We start from the raw sequence: 23,307 nt of genomic DNA, 5'->3' as shown, positions 1-23,307 counted from the left end.
GTGGTGCGCGAAGGGGTTAATGTGCAGCGGATGGTGCAGAGTGAAAATTAAAATTTTCCACTGGTATGCCATTTTAGTTCACTACATGTTATGCCCAGGTTGTGCTAATGAAGACAAATACCTAAAATATTAACCAGGTTCTGCCGGGTATGGCGATGCCATATCTGAACGTAAACTGCTGTTTGATCATGCTGTAGAGCTCAGAAGGGAGGGAGCGGCATTTAGCTTGTTAGTTCTGTTTGGCGTTTTACTGGTATTTCAGTTTATAATGTGGGGGCATATGTAATCTGCGCGGAGAATATCAGGGCATAATAAGAGGGTATAATAATGGGGTAAATAAATAATAATCCGCAGATGTGTGGCCGGTGTCGCACTGATAAATGGCGCCCAATCTTATCCGCTTTTGGAACACTCTGCACATTTTGCATCGCCATATTCTGAGAGCCAGAACTTTTTTATTTTTTCACCATCGGTGCTGTGTGAGGGCTTATTCTTTGCGGGACAATCTGTAGTTTTCATTGATACCTTTTTGGGGTACATGCAATTTTTTTGATCACGTTTTATTCCATTTTTTGGCAAGCAAGGTGACCAAAAACCATCATTTCTAACAATGTTTTTTATAATTTTTTTCTATGGCGCTCACCCTGGTCTATAAATGACCATTTTACTTTATTCTGCGGGTCGGTACGATTACGGCGATACCATATGTATATAGTTTTTTTTTATGTTTTCCAGCGTTTGTGCAATTAAATTACTTATTTATAAAATAAATAATTTTTTGTGTCACCAAATTCTAAGAGCCATAACTTTTTTATTTTTCAGTCAAAAAAGCTGTGTAAGGGCTTGTTTGTTGCGGGACGGTTGTAGTTTTTATTGGTACTATTTTGGCGTACATGCGACTTTTTGATCACTTTTTATTGTATATTTTGGGAGGAGTGGTGACCAAAAAATAGTGATTCTGGCATTGTTTTTTTACTTATTTTTTTGCGGTGTTCACCATGCAGGAAAAATAATATTACAGTTGTATAGTTGGGGTCGTTACGTACGCGGTGATACCAAATATGTGTACTTTTTTTAACGTGTTAATTTTTTTCCTTTAATAAAAGACTTCTCATAGGAAAAAAGCAGTTCTTTATGTCACTTATAACTTTCATTTTTACACTTTTTAAAAACATTTTTAGCTTTTTTTTTACTTGTCCCACTAGGGGACACTTAGACTTGCAGCTCTGATCGCTGCTAGAACACATTACACTACCTACGTAGTGTAATGTGTTCTAACTGTCATTGTGATGTGGCAGTCACACTGACAGGAAGCCTCGGAGAACCGGCCGGAGGCTGCTCCTCCGAGGCTTCCATACATGGCAGCCCGGAGGCCATTGTCTGGCCTCTGGTTGCCTTGATAAGGATCGCCAGCCCCCACAAATGCATGTGGGGGGCTGCCGATCTGCTCTAAACCTCTTTAATGCGGTGATTGCAATCGACCACCGCATCAAAGGGGTTATTTGCCGATTTCAGCGGTGACAGGCCGCTGATCGGCAACGGAGAGAACAGGGCAGACACCCTGCACAGTTAACCGCCGCTGCGGTGTAGCGCCGCACGGTGGTTAACTGTTGAAGCGCGGATGTAACTGCACACCCAGGTGCGCGAAATTACTGCTTACCTGGGCATTCATTTACGCCAAGTTGCGGGAAGGGGTTAAGACAAGTATATTAATGTTGATTTTGTATGTTTCTTAGTTAGTTATCTTTGACCTTGGTTCCCATACGAAGCTTGCAGAGAAGGCACAGGGAGTGAGATGGTAGGGCGGCAAATATGCAAGTGGGAATGCCTCCCCCATCTTAAAGGAATATTCTTGCCAAGAGAGATAAGGCCACCCGGAAACCTGATGTGCGAAGAATTATAATGATGTATCTGGAATATATCGTATGTCTGTAATTGGCTGAATAACAAATATTGTCACATTGTCTCTGATTGGTTAACCCCAAGCCTACACCCTTTCTGAATAATAGTATTGTAATTGAGTTTGGAAGAAAAAAACCCAGAGGAGTATTTTTGAGCATACCAGCAGCGTCTGTATGTTATTTCTCCTCTCTCGATATATATCGGTATGAAATTTCCTGATTAGGATGCTGGATAAAGTGCCTGGCGTGAGTGTCTGTTGGAACGCTCGTGTAAATTTCAGTCTAATATATTTTGAGCCATTGACTTCCACGACAGTATCACAATGAGTCGCGTTATTCACTACTTCCTTTAAATTTGACATCCATTTAGAATGTGTGTGAAAAATGATTTAGGCTATATTCATACAGGAATTATACACAAAAAAACCAGCTCAAATAGCATGTGTGGGGCTGGATGCTTAAGGTGTAGCATACTACCCTAATAAGAGAGAGGGCAACTCCCGTATATAATGATATACACTAGAGACAAAAAGGAGCATACTAGCCAGTATTAAAAGAAAATAGTTTTATTAAACATATAGAAACATGTATGAAAGATAAAAAGGTACAGAGCTGGACTTGAAGACTCTGAATAGTTACACTAAAACACAACTAGCAGGAATATCTCTATATAGCAGAATGAAGGGCAGTGTACAGTACATAGACTAAAGTGAGTGGACCAATATAATCATGACGCAAGTCATATACAACAACACTGTAAGACAATAGTGTCATGGGTAGATTTATACAAATACAGTACCATAAACAACAGGTGATGTATGACCTACAGTCATGCAAAGGTCTAGAAGGAGTTACAGACCATCAGTCATATAAGATGAAAGGAGATTCACAGACTGCAGCCTAAGTAAGCCGAACGTCCACCCACTGATATAACAACTTACCCATACTGAACGATAAATGCAGAGAGTCGAGCTAGTGTGAGTAGAAAAACCCCAACGCGCGTTTCGCGATGTGCTTCCTCAAGGGGTGTGAAGTGTCTAAAGAGATGAGGAGTATAAGTAGCGCAAGCCCCAGGTGAATCGAGTAAAACTCAGTCCAAGAAGATTCCGGCGCACGTCATCTGCCGAGACCGGAAGTGAGGCATGCCCCACTTCCAGCCCCCAGCGCTCGAGCGCACACCAGAGATCCCCGACGCGTACAGGGATCCCAGGCATGCGCAGTGCGCTGTGGGGGGCAAGGAAGAGGGCCGGCCACAAAACAGCGTCGCGCAGAGGACGCGCGCACCTGATTGGACGGTGAGCACGGGAGGAGAAGAAAGATATATATTAATGTCCTACTGCCTATAGTGAGCTATGTCAGAATCTCCTTAGTATAAACCGAAAATATAATAAGTTAAAGGAGAAAAGACAAATGTCCAATAAGCAGTATTACAAGTACAGTGTCAGAAACTCAATGAAAATAGACCGATATATTAGGAGAAAAAAGATATATATTAATGTCCTACTGCCTATAGTGGACTATGTCAAAATCTCTTTAGTATAAACCGAAAATACAATAAGTTTAAAGGAGAAAAGACAAATATCTATTAAGCAGTATTACAAATACAGTGTCAAAAACTCAATGAAAAGAGACATATATATTAGCGTCAGACCCAAAAATAAAAGTAAAAATATAAAGGTGAAAGTGAGTTTATAAGACCCGCACATATGGAAAATATGAGGGGAAGTAATAATGTAGCCATAAACAGTGATTAAGATGAGAAAAATAATAAATAAAAAATAAAAAATACAAAAAAATAAAAAAATATACAAAATATAAAAAATAAAAAAAAAAAATAAAAAAATAAAAAATAATAATAATAAAAAATAAAAAATAAATAATGAAAGTGAATTACATACACCATAAGGTGACATAACAGACACATAGAATCAATACTGGATAACATAAATTTACAAGTGTAGGATAAATAACAAAAAATCAGAAACAATATATATGTCAAATTGCAAATAACATGCACTGTATAAACAAAAGTGGTATTTAGATAGTAGACATATAGTTGAGGGAGATGTTATATCCTCCATAAAGGATAGGGCTACGAATAGCCATGGAATCTTCTCCCTCCGTTTTCCGAATGCATACAGATCGGGAAGGACGAGTTCTCATCACAGGGAGCTGTCAAAACTATGGGATAGCAAGTACCTATATGATTAAGAAAAAGCAGACACATACAATTAAAATCCTAATTAAAAACCAGTGGAAATACGGGATTCTAAAGAAAAGAGGTGAAATTGAGTTGTTCGTTAAGACCAACAGGAGTCATGGATCCCAATTTTACAATCCACATACACTCCTTTTGGGCTAGAACCTTCCTCAGATTGCCCCCTCTGATGCCACAATGTACATGTTCAATGCCACGAATCATCAAAGAGACAGGATTGCAATTGTGAAATTGTTTAAAGTGTCTAGGCAGCGTTTTCAGCTGTCCAAGATCACTTATTGTTTTCGCACCAGAGATGTCACGAACGTGTTCCCTTGTGCGAATCCTCAGCTGCCTAGAAGTCAGGCCAACGTAGATCTTGGGGCATGCACATAGTGCATAATACACTACATAAGTGGAGCTACAGGAGATGTATTCCCTGATTTTAAAAGTTCTAAATCAGGGCAGAAAACCACACCAAATTGTGGTGCAAAATTTCGACCGGAGTGTCCGCTGCAGAAAACTGCACCTGAAAAAAAAAAAAAAAAGCTTCATACTTACGTATCCATGGTGACGCGTTCTTCCGCCATTCTGCAGCCAGGTCTACCTTTAGTTAATGCCTGTTCGGCCATGCCAGAAGCATGGCCTAGCAGATGCCTGTCAGTTTTACACTGACAGTCAGTAATACGCTGCAATACAGAAGTATTGCAGTGTATTATAAAAGCGATCAAATGATCGCACAGTAAAGTCCCCTAGTGGGACTAGAAAAAAAAGTTAAAAAAATGTTTCGTAAAGTTTATATATAATAAATAAACAAAAATCCCAAGTGAAAAACCCACTTTTTCCCTTTACAAAAAGTTACACATATTTTGTATTGCCGCGTCTGTAACGACCCCAACTATAAGGCTACATTCACACGAGCATATGAGAATCTCTCGCGTGAAATACGCTGCGTTATACGCACGTGAGTGTCTCCATTGTGCTTCCGTGTGTCCGTAGTTTACGCGCGTATAACGCGCGTAAAAATCTGAACGAGGACTTTTTGGTCACAATTTTTGTTCCAACCCTCTAGGAACACCCACAGGAAGGTCACTATTGCTGTTACAGCGTAGAGAGTTTTGTTGGATTGCTGTGCTTGGTCTGTTGTGATTTAAACCACTTTTTTAGGAACATGACATCCAAAGCTATGGACCATGTTTTTATGATGTGGCTCATCTCTCGCACATATGGAGAGCGACGGCAGATGGTGGAGGAAGAACCTAGAAGGAGGAGGCTTTTGGGTTCATCCCATTGTCTCCCAATGTGCTTCCAAAGGGCACTTCTACACCCTTTATGTGGACCTGCGGCTGCACCCGGCAAAATTTCATTCTTTCTGTCGGATGCCAGTCGCAACATTTGATTCTGCTGCGTTTTTTCCATCCCAAATTTCCGGCTGGAAAAAATGTGGCAATTCCACAGCGTGTGGACGAGCCCTTAATGCTCCATTTTTCAACATGTTACCTTTCAAAAAAATTTGCAACCCACAAAGACCATATTCAATAAATAACAATATCGTTTTTATGTTATTTTGCATTGTTGATAATCTCACAGAGCATAGTTTGTGTAATTAATCAAATTTTATACCTTTTGTCATCAGATTCCTTGCCACTGGAAATTCGTTCACGTCCCGTAATTTTGAATTCCTATTAGGGACGTTAACCATTTCAGGAATTATCATGTCCACCTCTGAGCTCATCTGGCGGAAACTTAGGGTATGTTCACACGCAGTGGTTTCAGATGTAATTCGGGCCGTTTATGCTTCGAATTACGCCTGAAAAAACTGCACCATTACGCCTCCAAACATCTGCCCATTGCTTGCAATGGGATTTACGGTGTTCTGTTCCCACGAGGCTTAATTTTACGTGTCGCTGTCAAAATACGGCGTGTAAAAAGACGCCCGCGAAAAAGAAGTGCAGGACACTTCTTGGGACGTTTTTGGAGCCGTTTTACATTGACTCCATTGAAAACCAGCTCCAATAACGGGCGTAAAATACGCCGTGAAAAACGCGAGTTGTTACAAAAACGTCTGAAAAACAGGAGCTGTTTTCGCTTGAAAACAGCTCTGTATTTTCAGACGTTTTTTGGTAAGCGTTTGAACATACCTTAAATGATACCGTGATGCCTGAACCGATGGCAGAACAGTGTATGAGTATATCTGACAGGGTTGATGAACAACGCACAATTCCCAAACTGCATTGGGGCGCTGGATGGAAAACCTATCCGGGTGAAGAAGTCACCACACTCTGGGTCCCAATTCTACAATTACAAAAAGTATTTTTCGGTAGTTCTATTGGCCTTGGCTGACAGTCAATACCAGTTTGTAATTGTAGACATCGGTTCCTATGGTATCACTGCGGATGCTGGCATCTTTAGGGCTTCCAGAATGGGTCAGCAACTTCTAAGCAATCAGCTATGCCTCCCAGAACCCCGCCTATTGCCCGGATCTTCTGGACCCCCCGCACCACTTGTGATAGTGGCATATGAGGCCTTTGGACTCTCCACCCATCTTATGCGCCCCTTTCCTAGGCGTGGTTTGGACGAGCGGAGGTGCCTTTTCAATTACAGGCTTACCAGGGCTAGTCGTTATGTGGAGTGGGATTTTGTCAAATAAATGGAGGGTCTTCATGTCGGCAATCCAAATGAATAAATCCTTTTCTCCCTGACGAAGCCTGGTGGCGAAACGCGTTGGGTGTAAGTGGGCTCCTGGCACATCGCTACTTTTTACCCCATTGTATATCTGCATGGTCTGTCAACTTCTCTATAATTCATTTTTTGGCTACCTTGCCAGTTCTGTCTATCGATTCTGATGGTCTATTTCACAGTTGTTTATTTTTGTTATGTGACTCACCATGGCTGTTTATTTACAATGTACTTCTGTATGGTATAAATGTTATGGCCAGTAGCCCACTCAGTACTTTCTTCTTCTTCTTTTTTTAAATCAAGTAATTTTTTATTTTCAGCAAAAATAAAACAATTGTGATACAACATCACATCCCAAATACCAACTCCCCCCGCCCCTAACTTCCAGAGTATGCATGATCATGAAAACATGAAAAATATGTGCACATAAAACAGTACCGAATACATTACATAACAGAGGTAAGTCTATAGTATACATATAAATCACATGCACCCAAATTCCCCATAGGTCTTTCAGGTTACCCTAAGCAGCACGCATTGTCCACAAGGCTATGACGTTCCAGAATGCACCTCAGCTGCAGCATCAGGCGGTGAGTTCTGGCCCCGTCTCTCCACCCATGAAGACCATATTTTATCAAATGATAAATGAGTGTGAAGCATTCCTAGCCGTGTAAATATATTTTTCCATACGTGATAGCCACGAGACTTTGTTACAAGATTCTAATAACGCAGGCGGTTAATCATCCAACCACTGTTGTCCAATAAGCTTCCTAGCCACATATAATATACGGGCAACTGCCGAGTTGACATGTTCAGAAACAGAGATATCTTCCACATACCCCAAAACACATACAAACGGAGTGAAATCCACTGACACCTGGTATACAGAAGAAATAGTGTACACTACCTCAGACCAAAACTGTCGCAGCTGCACACATTGCCACATCATATGTATCAATGTGCCAGGTTCCCCACCACATCTGGGACAATCAGGGGAGTCCCTGAAGCCAATTTCAGTCATAAACACCGGTGTTCTATAAACCCTATGTATCAGAAATAGATGAGATATACGATGTGCCTCATTCATAGATAATTTAGGAATCCGCGATAATATATCCCCCCACTGAGTTTCTTCTATGGGCCCAAGATCTCTTTCCCATTTACTCCTCAACATGGAAGGAAATTCACCTAGAAACCTTGTCAGAAGGCTTTTGTACAGAATGAGGCCAGAGGTGTGACTAGCCTTGCTAATAACTCCTATCAGGACATTGTCCATTACCGTGACTGCAGTGTTCCTACTCTCCATTCCGTACGCATGACGGACCTGAAGATATTTGTAAAATTGAGTATGAGGGAGACCAAATTCTGATTGCAGACATGAGAACAACTTTAATTCCTGATTTTCCAACAACTGGTCTATTCTACGTACCCCTTTATTCTCCCATAGACCAAAATCTGTTAAGGTAATCATATGAGATAACCAAGGCGTATCCCAAATAGCTGTATATTATGTACATCCCACAATACCTTGCATATCTCTAATACACCACCATAGTTTGTGCATCAAATATAATGTTGGAAATTTTTTAGTATGCTGTTGAAATTTATGAGCCTCTAGCGCCTCATATAAGGAATCCGAACTTAGGAAGTGTTGTAGCAACAGCCTATTGGAATCCACTGAGTCATCAATATCCCAACCTCTTATATGCTGCAGCTGAGAAACCAAATAGTATAGTCGAGGATTAGGAACAGCCAGACCTCCGTCCGTCTTATCGCTCTGCAAAGTTTCCAACTTTATGCATGCATGCCCCGTATTCCAAAAGAGAGAGCAAAATAACCTGTTAACCTTATAAAAAAAATATTATGGTAACCATATAGGTGCATTGTGTAAAAGATAAAACAATTGGGACATCCATATAATTTTGAATTTTACGCCACACATCTAATTTAAGTTTAAACCGGGCCAATAAGGGGGTCAAATTAAATTTTTCAAAGTCCTCCATTTTCATGGAGATTTCCACACCTAGATATTTAAAGGATGTAACACACTTCATAGGGAGATCCGCACATGTCACCTGCTCGCGTGTATCATCCACCCGCATCAGAACAGACTTGGACCAGTTAAAGGGAATGTGTCGCTAGAATTTTTTTATTTATTTTTTAGTTAAACTGTTAGTATATAAATGATTAAACATTGTTCTACTTTTTTGAATTTTTTCACGAGTCAGGAAATATTATAAATTAGATTCTAATTTATAACATTTCCCTGTGCTGGTCACTAGAGGGAGCAATTCCCAAACTTGCAGCATTGACATGTGGTAAAGCAACCACATTGCTTTATGCTGCAAAATTTGAGAAGACACACTCGCTCTAGCGTCCTCAAACAACGTCATTTTCATTAATAATCTTTATTTCACATTGATGACTTATTTTATTAGTCCCACTAGGGGACTTTACTGTGCGATCTTCAGATCGCTGCTATAATGCTCTGGTATACTTCGTATACCAGAGCATTATTGCCTGTCAGTGTAAATCTGACAGGCAATCTGTTAGGACGTGCCTCCGGCGCGTCCTAACAAGCATATGTCCAGGGCAGACCTGGGGGCTTTTATCAAGCCCCCGGCTGCCATGACACCCCATCAGAGACCCGCGATCGCTATTGACGGTGGCATTTAACGGGTTAAACGGCCGCGATCTAAGTAAACTTCGATCGCGGGCGTTGGAGCAGGAGCTCAGCTGTCATCAGACAGCTGAGCCCCGGCTCCAGCCTGCACGGGAGACCCGTGCAGGACTTAGACTAGGCTCACGTGAAAAGGCGTCAGCCTAGCCTAAGGCCCCTTTAGTGACTCACGTGAAAAGGCGTATTGGTGGTCACTAAGGGGTTAACATATTCAAAGATAGCCATATGCTTAACAGTGTCTCCAAGGCCCCGAACATAAGCTTTACAGAAAAAAGCAGGAGAAAGACAGTATTTTCATACAGGCACAGTATAAACCCATATTATATTTAAAACAAGTATGCATACTCTGGAAGAACCCCAAAAAATTACCCAGGACCCCCTCCCCCAAACCAAAACAACCCACATATGCCAAAAGACCTGCTTTAGCCAAAGCAAGTCAGGGCACTAGTCGTCCTTGAACCTGGAAAACATGTTTCAGACAAATCAAACTTCATCGTCCTATAACCACTCCTGGATTCAAAGGAAAGTCCGTCTAATCAGTATCTAGTGTTTCGGAGCAACCGGCTCCCTGGAAAAACTATTTTTGCATATATATTGAAGCCTGTTCCACCATCTATCCATCTGCATCTCGAATACGACGCTCACTGCGGTCAAGTAATCTCACAGCGTCCTTAGAGTTCTCAAAGAAATGCTTTTCCCCCAAGGCAACCACTCGAAGCTTTGCAGGATACAACATCACATATGGGATTTGGAGAGTACGCAATCTCGTCTTTACCTCCTGGAATAAAAGACGTTTCTTTTGGATATCCGCTGAGAAGTCTGGAAAAAATGCTGTACGATGGCCATCAACAGTAACATCTTTCATATCTCTGGCCGCTTTCAAAATGGCATCTCTGTCACAATAATATAGGAGCTTAACAAGCATGGTCCGTGGCTGTGACCCAGGCGGAAGCGGTCTCATGGGGACCCTGTGAGCACGTTCCACAGCATACATGGGCGACAAAATTGCATCACAAAGTAGATATCAGCCACGTTTCAACGTATTCAGTCGGGGTATTGCCCTGTGTGCGTTCAGGCAAACCCACCAGTCTGTTCTACAAATCATCCGCCTGAGCTTACAAATTCTAAATGGCGCGGTCATGCTTCAAAATATTTCTTTGCATGGGTAAAATGGCGTCCCCTATCTCACTAACGCGCCCCTCCACCGCCGACATCCTGTCAAAGACTTTCTGTAAATCATGTCGGATAAGCCCCACATCCTCACGTACACCTCCCAACTGCAGCGACATAGAAGATAGCGTGGTATTGCATTTAGTGATGGCCAATAAAACATCAATCATGATCAATCATGGACGGCTCACCCTTCCCCAACACAGGCAATGTATAAGGAGGTAATGATGGGCATGAACCCACCGCAGGCTGAGAGCCTAAGTCCCGTAACTGGCCTTCACATGCTTCCTCAGCGCTCACCTCAGTGTTCACCTCCAGCGCTGGAACCTGGGTATGCTTAGAAGTCTCCACTAGCAGTGCAGTGCAGGCTTACTTGGTGTAGCAGACGAGGTTCTTGCATACCCTGCCAGCTTAGAGGCTGCTGCACGTGCTGCTGCAGATGGGGCGCCAGCGCCATCTTGGCTTTCCCGCTCCGCCGCCACGTCCTTATTTCGGCGAGTCATGGCCACGAAATCAGCGAAACCGGGCTGCAACCCAGCGGGGACGATCACCCAGGTAAGTACCGGCAGGCTGTATAAAAATTATCCTTGAAAGAGCTCCGAAACAGGATAATATAAGGATCTCTTGCAGGAGCTAACACACCGTGCGTCCTCTCACATTTCCAGTCAGGCCATGCCCCTCAGTACTTTCTTTACTGTGAGGACTTATATTTGAATTCATTTTTGATGTTATTATCTGTATTTTGTATTTTTATCATGTCTCAATAAAAACTATTTTATTTTGAAAATGTTTGTGTCATTTAACACTGATTTTTTGCATATGTGTTTAATCCAAATGGATGCAGACAATGTCAATCACGTCATCAAGGCCTGTGCATCCTGCACAACTTCACACGAATGTACGATTCAACAGGTGATGGTGACGTGGAACATCACATGGCCACTGGAGCATTGACTTTGGACGAGACACCGCAAGGAAGACCAGGAACATCTGGCCTATGAATCCGGGAATTCTTTGCGGATTATTTTGTGAGCCATGAGGGAGCAGTGCCCTGGCAGCAGGACTCTATCCGCTAGAGATGATGTGTATTCCTGTGTGTTTAGTTAAATTTAGTTAGTTATGTTAATACATAGTTCTGTTAGTTTTGTTAGTTTAGTGTAACGACTCGCAATACAATGAGGACCCTTGGTGCGGGTTGCAGGCTTTCATATTTAGGTCAATATATATTTATATTTATTTTTATATATATATATATATATATATATATATATATATGGTTTTTTTAAATAAATTATTTATAAAATGATGTGTTCTGTTGTGTTATTTTGTGAGCCATTATTAAAAATTACTTATTCCTGCACAGCCAATACAAAATTGATAAAATAAACAAACTTTTTGAAGTCAAACTTTTTTTATCCAAAAAATAAAATAAAAAACATTAGTGCACAGAACAAGGCCCATAAATAAAAGATAATTTAGTAAATAAATTTACAAACTGAAAAAATCAGATAAGGAAGGTGGGGCACTAGTAGTGGTCGACTCCAAACGCTCGGTGTTTAACTGGGAGGAGGAAGCTTGCCAAAGAGGTGGGTTTCCATAACCCTGTGGGCTGTAGCAAGCCCCCCTGTATCCACTCTGATGTTCTGGCGGCATTTGGCGGTGTAAATATTGCTGTGGATGCGTCATAGGAGGAGGTGGAGAGCTGAAGCTTGCTGGGTTTGGAGCACGCGTGAATCTGGTCCGTGTGTTGCATTATGCATCAGTGTGGTTTGCGAACAGCATGCATTATTCACGCACTCGCAAAGCACATCTTTTTTTATTTATTTTCATTTTCAATCAAATTGATGCGCAAATCACGCACCGCAGATGGATGTGCATCCGTGTGCAGTGCGTGGTTTTCACGCACCCATAGAGTTCAATGGGCGCGTGTCACATTGGGTTCGTGGACCCACTGGGCCGTACCGCCTTGACGATATGGCAGCTGGCCAACAGGGCGCAGGTAACAGTCTATAGTTCGTATAGGGTTGTCCCATGAACTACATTTATCACAGGTAAGCATGGTTTAACGCCTTAAAGGAATTGTATAAGAAAAAATAATGTCCGATTTCTACAAGACAGAGCGTTACTCTTGTGAGAGTAATTCTGGAAGAAATCAGCCTTGTTTTTATAATCCCATTGAACCCTTTTAATAAATGCGCCATCTAGGTTTACTAACACATGAATACCTAAATTATGAACTCAAAGTTCTCAAAAAGTGACGTAATAAAAGTTTATATGCTCTGTCAACATCACTAAAACATAAGTTAAAAACAATAGGGTAACAATACATCGGCAAAATACAGTCAACATTTAGGTGTCACCTCACTTTAAGCCAATCAAATATTGTCAATAAGTACACAGGAAATACATTGCATTGTCCATTTATATAGTGAAATTAGTTATTTGACTGGTTTCTATGAGCCACAGTAATTCTGTTTTACAAAAATATCTTCGTTTAAAGTGGAACTAAACTTTTGACATGTCATAATGACAAGCACTGAGATCTCCACTAATCGCTAAAACCAATCTGCAGAGCGAATAAGCGGTGTGCCGATTCGTTTCTGATTGGCTTTCCTCAGGGCATTGTATGGGCTCAATATAAAGTCTATGAGTCCATACATCGCTTGCTCGACTTTCCGAGGAAATCCCATCTCAAACGAAGCGGCACAGTGCACAACCGAGCACTTCTGACGCTTAGTTTTAGCGAGCGGTAGGGGTCTCAGTGCTCGGACCCCCCGCCGATCAAAACTTCTGACATGTTACTATGACATGTCAAATGTTTTTTTTTTTTTTTTTGTTAGTTACCCTTTAAAGTTCTAGCTATAATAAAAGAACACATGAAGTCATAATATAGTCGTTGTTGCTACTTTGTATCTAAGCTCTAATTTTGGTCGCAAAAAGTGTTAGGGGCCATACTTGCTTACATACACTCTATCTTGTCCATATGCAAGGAATATGCACATAGATTAATATGGATTTGTCCCATGGCCATGGACAAAACAGTAATAAACATTCCCAACTCCCCTTTTCCCTGCAGACTTAGTCTCCAAAATAGGTGTAAAAAAATAGTAACAAAGCCTATATTACATAGTTAGAGCACTTAACGTGTTCTGCTAGCGTTGTTTCTAAAAATCCTTATAATTCATTTAGTTCAGCATATATATATATAGGGTTTATTTGATAATATTACACAAAAAATCTAAACCTTTAAACATTATACAAAAGACATAAAGGGCTAGTTTTGTATATGGTGCAGTAGTTTATTATGTGTGTGGATAGAGTGATATTAACTGCATAGGAAAGCAGATGTAGGCGGCATGAATAGTATCCTACACATTCGAACAAATTAGTTCATTAAATGCGGCAGAATTTAAGTCTGCACTTGCTTTGGACTTCCTTTTAGTCGTCGTCCCACTAGTTTTGATGTATTTGTCCTTATTATGGATGACCTGGATGTACTGGTCAGTGCTGCTGTTTTGCTGGTCACTGCTGGATGCATTAGACACTGAGTCAGACTCTGTAAGGCAATATTCACGTTTGTGCTTTGATTTAACTTTTCGGTGTCGTTCCACAAATTGATCATCGACGTCATAGTTCCTCATACTTAATTTTTTGCGATGATGTGGTGGTTTATCAGAGTCAACCTGGAATCCTCCTTCCCATGATTTATATTGCATTCGTGCTAAATCTCTTCCTGATAAAATCTGACTGTCTGAACGATCGCCGGTGTAAAAGCGAGGAGGATGACGGAGATCTGATAATGAACGAGGCCGGTTGGATCTACGGATTAAATCTCTCTGAAGTTCATCCTCTTCTTCCTCACTGAGGTGTGGGGAGTAGGATCTTCTTGGGGTCTGAACAACATACCTCCTGACATTTCTTGGGTATAGTTCTACTATACCCCCAGACCCATCCATTCGGAAGTGTCTTGGGAGCCTAGATGTTGAACGAAGGAGTTTCTTTCGAGAATCATGTTCATTAACAATAAAATATCTTGTGTGGGGACGGTGAGAGACAACACTTGGGGCACTGGATCCATGATGTTCAGGTGTTACATGTTTGATTCCTTTTCTGAACAAGGGCTCTGATGGGGCATCTTCAACTTGCTTCCTAGGTGCTGGTGGATTGTAGTTCTTAGCTTTGCAGACGTCATTTGAACTTGCCAGTTTTACACTAGGTGGCCTGTGAACAAAACGAAATTAATGCATGAGTATAAACATTTGAATACAGGGTCTTTTGATGTGTATGTTTGATCTATGGAGAGGTGGAACATGTTTGGACAACATGAGCATTAAATTCTTCACAAATCTTTGTGCCTAGCTTGCAGTATCAGTGAAAATCAATAGATCACTACTCTGGTAATTCCGATGATACTGTATCTGCTAGATTCATAAACGTTTCTATGGCACGTATTTACAGATTATTGCCTTGAGTTATATAAGTGTATACATACCTCCTTGAAATGCTCTCTGCCCGCTGCTGTTTTACCCTAGACACAGAAGGGCTCAGGTTTACATTTGGGATTTGGGGAACAACCACACGTGGGGCAGATTGCGAGATAGTTTGTATCTGACTGTGTTTGCTGCCTGGGGATTCAAAGTTCACCACACTGCCATTTTTTCTTGGCGTTGAAGAGTGCACAGAGGACTCTTGGCTGATTATGTCACTGTCTTGTTCTCGTTTCTTATCAAGTCCATCCTTGTTCTGAAACCGAGCTGGGTACACAAAACATAGTTATATACTGACATACAGTAGTTAGGATATTGCAAGAAAACCACACGTTCGCTACAAGTGATCTGTTATCTTCGCAAAGCACAAATTAAGCAGGAAATAGATAAATGCACACTATGAAATCTTACCTAACTAATACCTAGTGAGATACACTAACAGTTTTACTGCACATGAGGTTCAATACACAATTGGGCCAAGGTTTAACAACAATATAACATTTTAAAATTCATCTATGGGGAATCATGAAACTGGAAGCCAATCATGACCTGCCTAAGTAGAGTCGTGTGTTAGTGAACCTTCCATTAACCCTTCCTATCCCTCCACCCTCACCTTTAGAAAAGACACGTGACACCGAGGTTGGATGTGAAAATGGCCACAGCAGCCGTTTATTAATTTCAGAGTTTGTAAAACAAATTAAATCCGAAACGTTCGGATAACTAAGTAGGAATCCACCAGAGAATTCCTCCTAATAATTCACATGACCCAACATGGGTCAGAATCATAAATAACAATTTTAACGTTAACCTTAATCCGAGCAGAGGAAGTCCTTGAAGCCATTTTTTGATATTCCTTTTAAACACACCCCGAGTTAGCCATCTGCAACCACCACCAACCAATTACCTCCAGCCGTAAACCAGTTCGGAAGCACCGCTCACCTCTGCAGATGGCTCCAACCACTAGAAGTCCACTTCAAAGGGATAACACCCGATGAAGCCCTCAAGTGATATACCTACCACTAGAAGTCCACTTCAAAGGGATAACACCCGATGAAGCCTTCAAGTGATATACCTTCCACCAGAAGACCACTTCAAAGGGATAACACCCGATGAAGTCTTCAACCATGTACCTTTTTTGGGGGACGCATACCCCCGATGCGACCCCCCCACCATTTTTTACTGACTGGCCTCAAGGACTCCCCCCGCCAGCTGCCATGACACCAGGACCTACTCCGAATGAAAAGAAAACATGTTAAGTAAGCATACAATAAAATCACAACACTCATAGACGGATGTACCAAAAGACCCCCCCAGGGATACCGAACCAAGGGCGGGAGGGTGGGAGCTTGTCTCTGTGCGTGTTACTCCTCCCGCTGCTTCCGGCTCAATGCCGAAAACAGTGGGAAGCTCAGCAACGGCACCAACTCCTCCTTGTCCCTCCTCCCCCTCCCTTCAACTTTCCTTCAACCCTTAACCCTTTCCCTCCTAGTGCTGTCATGGAGGCTTTCCTCCTAAGCCCTGCAGGCTGCGTCCAGCCTCTTCTTGACCTGCCTAAGTAGAGTTGTGTGTTAGTGAACCTTCCATTAACCCTTCCTATCCCTCCACCCCCACCTTTAGAAAAGACACGTGACACCGAGGTTGGATGTGAAAATGGCCACAGCAGCCGTTTATTAATTTCAGAGTTTGTAAAACAAATTAAATCCGAAACGTTCGGATAACTAAGTAGGAATCCACCAGAGAATTCCTCCTAATAATTCACATGACCCAACATGGGTCAGAATCATAAATAACAATTTTAACGTTAACCTTAATCCGAGCAGAGGAAGTCCTTGAAGCCATTTTTTGATATTCCTTTTAAACACACCCCGAGTTAGCCATCTGCAACCACCACCAACCAATTACCTCCAGCCGTAAACCAGCTCGGAAGCACCGCTCACCTCTGCAGATGGCTCCAACCACTAGAAGTCCACTTCAAAGGGATAACACCCGATGAAGCCCTCAAGTGATATACCTACCACTAGAAGTCCACTTCAAAGGGATAACACCCGATGAAGCCTTCAAGTGATATACCTTCCACCAGAAGACCACTTCAAAGGGATAACACCCGATGAAGTCTTCAACCATGTACCTTTTTTGGGGGACGCATACCCCCGATGCGACCCCCCACCATTTTTTACTGACTGGCCTCAAGGACTCCCCCCGCCACAGCGAAACAGGCCTTGACCACCTTAAGCCTGTGAGTTCCGCCACACCACCACCGCCCTTTCTATTCCTTCTGCTATCGCCAAGCTCCAAAGATCAATGCCAACCTCAGTCAGATGAACCCCATCACTCCTCCAGAAGTTCCCCACTCCTGACTCCAAATCCCTGTGCCGCACGCAAATGCCCCCGTTTTTGGCTACAAAACGGGACACCGCCCGATTAACTTTTATACGAGCCTTATTGACTCTCTCCACTGACCTAGCCAACCGCCAATGTTTCCTTGGGACTATGTCCGACCACACTATCACCAACCTGGGATAAGAAACCCACAAACACAACATATCGTGTTTTATATCACGCACCAACTCACGAAAAGGGCGGACTCCTAAGTCATTCCCACCCACGTGCAACACTAAGACCTCCGGGACCCTATCAAGCCGGGCATATGTCTGGAATTCCGCCAACACCCTGCTCCATGACATACCTCTAAATCCCAGCCAATGCACAACCGCATCCTGTCGTGGAATGCGCAACTGACGACCGTCCGGGCGGACGTCCGCCCTCAAAGCCCCCAGTGCACGTACGAGTGACCCAGCAACCACACCAAACACGGAGGCGAATCTGAAACGGAAAAGACAATTAGACACCACCATACAAAACATTTTCTTAAGCGTTAACAACAAGCCTCATAACAAATGGGGGCGGACATAGGACCTAAATCTGTTGGACTCCCAACGACCGATGCGCCGCACCCCTTCATCATCCAACCCCCAGCGCCCCGCTTCCGTTGCTGCGCCAATCCTGAAGGAATGAGATGAATATGAGCCCGCCGCGACACCAAGTGCCGTCAGACATTTTTTAAATACAGCTCCAAACTGACACCTGGACAAAAATGACCCGTCCACATGACGTAACAATGGCAACTCTGGAGACCCCGCTTGTGGCTTAAAACCCTGCATGCACGCTACCGGGCACATAACCGACCCCGGGAGGGCGAACAAAACTATCCGCTTCCCCTTCCCTAATTGGTCAGTTTTTGACCGCCGCAACCATACCTCAAGCCGATCCGCGAATAGGCTCACCTCCCCAATTCTCAGCCCCCCTGCCTGCTTGGTACTTGGCGACACCAACTCACCTATTCTAAATGCCCCAAAGAACGCTAAAGAAAAAGCTAACCGAAACAACTCCATTTCGGCCGAAGAACGACAGACCGATGCTAGTGAACCACCCAAAGAGCTAAGCAAAGCAAACGACACAGGCCTTCTACCATCCACCTCCACTCTACCTCGGCGCAACCCCTTCAAAGCCTGTAACAGCAGAAATTCCTTAGATACATCCTGAAAGCCCCGCAACTTAAAACCAAACGCCACCGCAGACATGAACCGGTTCACCTTCGCCAATGAAAACCCCGCCTCCCAGGCGTCCCCTAACCAGTACAAAAGTGCCACCAACCTGTCTCTATCCGTGTTGACGTCACCCAACTCTCTTACCCACTCCTCCCACTGCCTCCAACAAGCAGAATAAGCACTCCACGTCGTGCGCGCCAAAGACCTTTTTACCAATTGTTCTACGGGACCGAGACCAGATCCCAAAGATGTTCCGGACAAGCCAAACCGAGACGTTCCGCTCCCGGTGCCAATTCCCGAAACCGGTCCCACTGCGAGCGAGAAAGAGCATCAGCGATACAATTCCGTACTCCCGGCACATGCACCGCCACCACCCACGCGTTCAACGATAAACACACCAACACTAAATGCCGCAACAACTGAACTACCGGAGGAGAGGACGCCGTGATGTTATTGATAGCCAGCACCACCCCCATGTTGTCGCAGTAAAAACGAACCTTCTTATCCCTGAGCCTGTCCCCCCAAATGGCCGCCGCCACCACGATGGGGAACAGCTCGAGCAGGGCCAGATTCCGCGTGAGTCCACTGGACACCCAACTAGCCGGCCATTGACCTGCGCACCACGGACCTCCCCGTAAGCTCCAAAACCACCCGCCCCAGCCGCATCCGTAAAAATATTCAAATCACTCGTATCCTGCGCTGGGGCCATCCATAGCGAGCGACCATTGTACTGGCCCAAGAAGTCATCCCATACCTGCAGATCCGCTCGATGCTCCCCCTTGAGCCGCACAAAATGATGTGGCGCACGCACTCCCGCCGTTGCCGCCGCCAACCGTCTACCAAACACCCTCCCCATTGGCATAATCCGGCAGGCGAAATTCAACTTCCCCAGCAGCGACTGAAGCTCCCGCAGCGTCATTTTCTTCAATCTACAAGCCCGCCGTACCTCCAGCCTCAAAGCACCCAGCTTATCCGCAGAAAGACGACACTCCATTGCCACCGATTCTATTTCAATTCCCAAAAAACAAATCGTCGCTACCGGGCCCTCCGTTTTTTCTGGCGCCAAAGGAATCCCAAACTCCCTCGCCACCTTCTGTAGCGCATAAAGCAAATTCCCGCAAACCGGCGAACCCCCCGGGCCAACGCACAAGAAATCATCTAAGTAATGGATCAACGAGTCGACCCCGGCTACTCCCTTCGTTACCCACTCCACGAAGCTACTAAACGCCTCGAAGTATGCACAAGAAAGGGAACACCCCATCGGAAGGCACCGATCCACGTAAAAAGCCCCATTCCAAAAACAACCCAACAGCCGTTGGCTTTCTGGATGAACTGGCAACAACCTGAACGCCGCCTCGATGTCGGTTTTTGCTAGCAGCGCGCCTGGACCCGCAGCCCGCACTAACCCCACCGCCTTATCGAATGAGGCATACACTACGGAGCACAACTCGTGATCAATCCCGTCATTTACCGACGAACCCTTGGGATACGATAAGTGTTGAATCAAACGAAATTTCCCGGGCTCGCGCTTAGGAACAATACCCAACGGGGACACAACTAAATCTTTCATTGGCGAATCAACAAAAGGCCCCGCCATGCGACCCAACGAAACTTCTTTAAACAATTTTTCCGACACAACCTCGGCATGCAAGTAAGCCGATTTTAAATTCCTCCGCGTAACCGGGACCTCATAAGGAGGCGGAGGAATAACAAAACCAACACAAAACCCCTCGTAAAGCAACTTAGCCGCCGCCCTATCCGGATACTCATTTAGATAAGGGGCCATCTTTTCCACCCTCACCGGTGACACCCCCTTGACCAGCCGAGGAGGACTGGTTCCCTGACCTCTTTTTCCGCATATATTTCGCCGCCCCGTGTGATGCACCATTACACTCGGAACACACATGCTTGAACTTGCACGTGGCCCCGAACTTACACTGGCCTTCGTTAAATTGCCAGCAAAATCCCGCCTTTCCCCCGCCGCCTTGTCCAACCTGACTGGACTGGCCTCCTTGGCCGGCGCTCCCGGGAAAGGACTGCCTAACCGGAGCCGTAACCTGTAACCAGAGAGCAATATCCTTCTGGTCCCACCGAATCGCCGGCCGAACCGCTTTTCGCTGACGGAATTGCTCATCGTATCGCAGCCACGCCTGACGCCCTATGAGCCTCCCCAATGGCATCAAAATAACAAAACAACGCCGAACAATTTTCCGGCGCCTTTTCTCCTATCACACTGGCTAATATGGCGAACGCCTGCGACCAATTAACGAACGTCTGCGGGATAAGCCTATACCGCCGACGTTCCTCCTCGTCCTTCTTACTCTCGTCCCGCTTGCTCTTATCCAAATTGAATTTAGCAAGCGGCAAGAGAGAAAAAATCTCAACATATTCGTCCTTCCAGATCCGCTCACGCACCTCCTGCTTTAAATGCGCCCCCAACGGACCTTCGAAACAAACATACACCTCCCAACGAGCCCGATCATCAATACGCACCCGATCGCCACCTTTTTGTGCCTCGGTCTGTACCGACACCGCGACCGCCTCTCTAACCGCCATCACGGGCCGCGCCTGTAACAATCCCACTTCTCTGGGGCCTTCCCAAACTACCGCCGGGGACACTTCCGTGACTACCGGCGCCGCCGCCCTATCAAGGCGCCCGACCAGCTCCCGCAAGCAACCCACTAAGTCAGCCAGACCCGCGCCGTCACGCTCGCCCACGCCACTACCGGCCACCGATGCGACGCTAGCAGCCCCCCCCGCCGACACCCGACATAAAAATCGCTGGATACGACAATGATGGAGTTATACACTCACCGGGCTGCACAGGCGCTGTGTTCCCGTCAGCCGGACCTCGACGATACACATCCAGTTCACCTTCCTCCAGCTCTTCTCTCGCAGATGACTGGCCATCCCACCGACATCTTCGGAACGGGGATGAGGACGCGCTGACCGATGGGCCGGCAACCTGCCGCCCGACCGCTGGGACCCAGACTTCCGACCGGACCTGTTGCCTCGACGTCGCTGCAGATCTAGGCGTCCGTCTCGATGATCCTGAAGAAGCCTGCCCCCTGGCCGGAACATCACCAGGCGGGGCGGCCGTACCTTGTCCTCCAAATCTTCCATCCGATGGGGGAGGGGTGACAGGGAGCGTGGCCTGCGACTCCCTGCTTACCGCCGGACCCCGTCGCGGCTGGGGATTCCTGCCAGGACGCAGGGCCTGGGAAGAGGCGGCCCTCCCAGCTGCCTGGCCTGCAGCGTCCGTGTTCGGGCTCCCTCTGCGACGCCGTGTCCGCGGGACCGCCTCTGGGCTGAGGCGCTCTGGAGGTCGGGACCGCCGGGAGGGACGGGTAGACCCGGCCTGAGTCGCCGTCACCCCCGGCAACGCTCTCTGCCTGCTCCGAGCAGGAGCGGTTGTTGCCGACTCCCCCCCCGCCGCCATAGTAATGCTAGGAAGGAGGCCGGGGGAGGGGAGCCTGTCCCCCGCAGCAACAGACCTCGTAAGCCGGGCCTGACGTGGCGATACGGCCTCCGGGATCCTTGTAATTGCAGCCACGGTCTCCTCAAGCCAACCGGGACCGTGGTGCACAGCAGCGGCGCGCAGCCGCTCGAGTAATGCAGCCTCAGACATAGCACAAAGCAGGGCAACAGGGGAGCTTGTCTCTGTGCGTGTTACTCCTCCCGCTGCTTCCGGCTCAATGCCGAAAACAGCGGGAAGCTCAGCAACGGCACCAACTCCTCCTTGTCCCTCCTCCCCCTCCCTTCAACTTTCCTTCAACCCTTAACCCTTTCCCTCCTAGTGCTGTCATGGAGGCTTTCCTCCTAAGCCCTGCAGGCTGTGTCCAGCCTCTTCTGGAGTGTTTTGTTAAAGGGGTGTTGCTATAAAACACATGTATCCCTTATCCACAGGATAGGGGATACACGTGTGATCTCTGAGAGTCCGACCTCTGGAACCCCCAGCGATAAGGAGAATGGGGGACTGAAAGTCACCCAGAGCGCTACATGAAAGGCTTGGACTTCCGGGTTCTGTGTCCAGCTTATGTGCTCGGCAGCTCCATAGAAATGAATGGAGAGCCAGTCACGAATGCGCAGAAGAATACCATTAATTTGTATGGAGCTGCCGAACACACAAGCTGGACACAGAACCCAGAAGTCCAAGCCTCTCATGTAACGCTCTGGGTGACTTTCGGTCCCCCGTTCTCCGTATCACTGGGGGTCCCAGCGGTCAGACCCCCATCAATCACACATGTATCCCCTATCCTGTGGATAGGGGATACATGTGTTTTATGGCCCAACCCCATTAAGTCATATGATGCAGCCTGTTTATATAAGTCATTGCAGCGCCATCCTCGCACCATTTTCAGTGTGCAGCAGGATCTGTAGAGAGCCCAAGTCAACAAGTCAGTCACAGTGGGCCACAGCAGACTTATTTTCTTGCTATTCCTTGCTCCCTTGCTTCTTGGAAGTGTTTTTCTGGTCTGGATTTTGTTAATGAGTTCTCTGCAGAAGACAAGTATCAGCAATACCTGACATATGTACCTGTCCCTGTTCACTCCCCAACACCATAAAAAGGTGTAGTTTAGTGAACTGTGTTTTCATCATGCAGGCTTTTTCCATCTGTGACATTTTTTGCTGCAAATAAACTGGA

General features: G+C 45.3%; 1 protein-coding gene across 1 annotated transcript in view; it reads right to left on the bottom strand.

The window, feature by feature from the left end:
* Positions 1–13,947: 13,947 nt before the first annotated feature.
* Positions 13,948–23,307, bottom strand: part of TMC3 (transmembrane channel like 3) — a 98,593-nt gene continuing 89,233 nt past the window's right edge. The window contains exons 21-22 of the mRNA XM_075855243.1: positions 15,120–15,381; positions 13,948–14,848 (exon numbers count right to left, since the gene is read on the bottom strand). Coding sequence (XP_075711358.1) covers positions 13,996–14,848; positions 15,120–15,381 — 1,115 coding nt within the window. The 3' untranslated portion in view covers positions 13,948–13,995. The remainder of the gene's footprint in view (positions 14,849–15,119; positions 15,382–23,307) is intronic.

Source organism: Rhinoderma darwinii, chromosome 3 (genome assembly GCF_050947455.1).
Source record: "Rhinoderma darwinii isolate aRhiDar2 chromosome 3, aRhiDar2.hap1, whole genome shotgun sequence".
In the NCBI taxonomy this organism is placed as follows: Eukaryota; Metazoa; Chordata; class Amphibia; order Anura; family Rhinodermatidae; genus Rhinoderma; species Rhinoderma darwinii.
The sequence above is the reverse complement of the archived record's forward strand: the minus strand, read 5'-3'. Positions and strand labels throughout refer to the sequence as shown.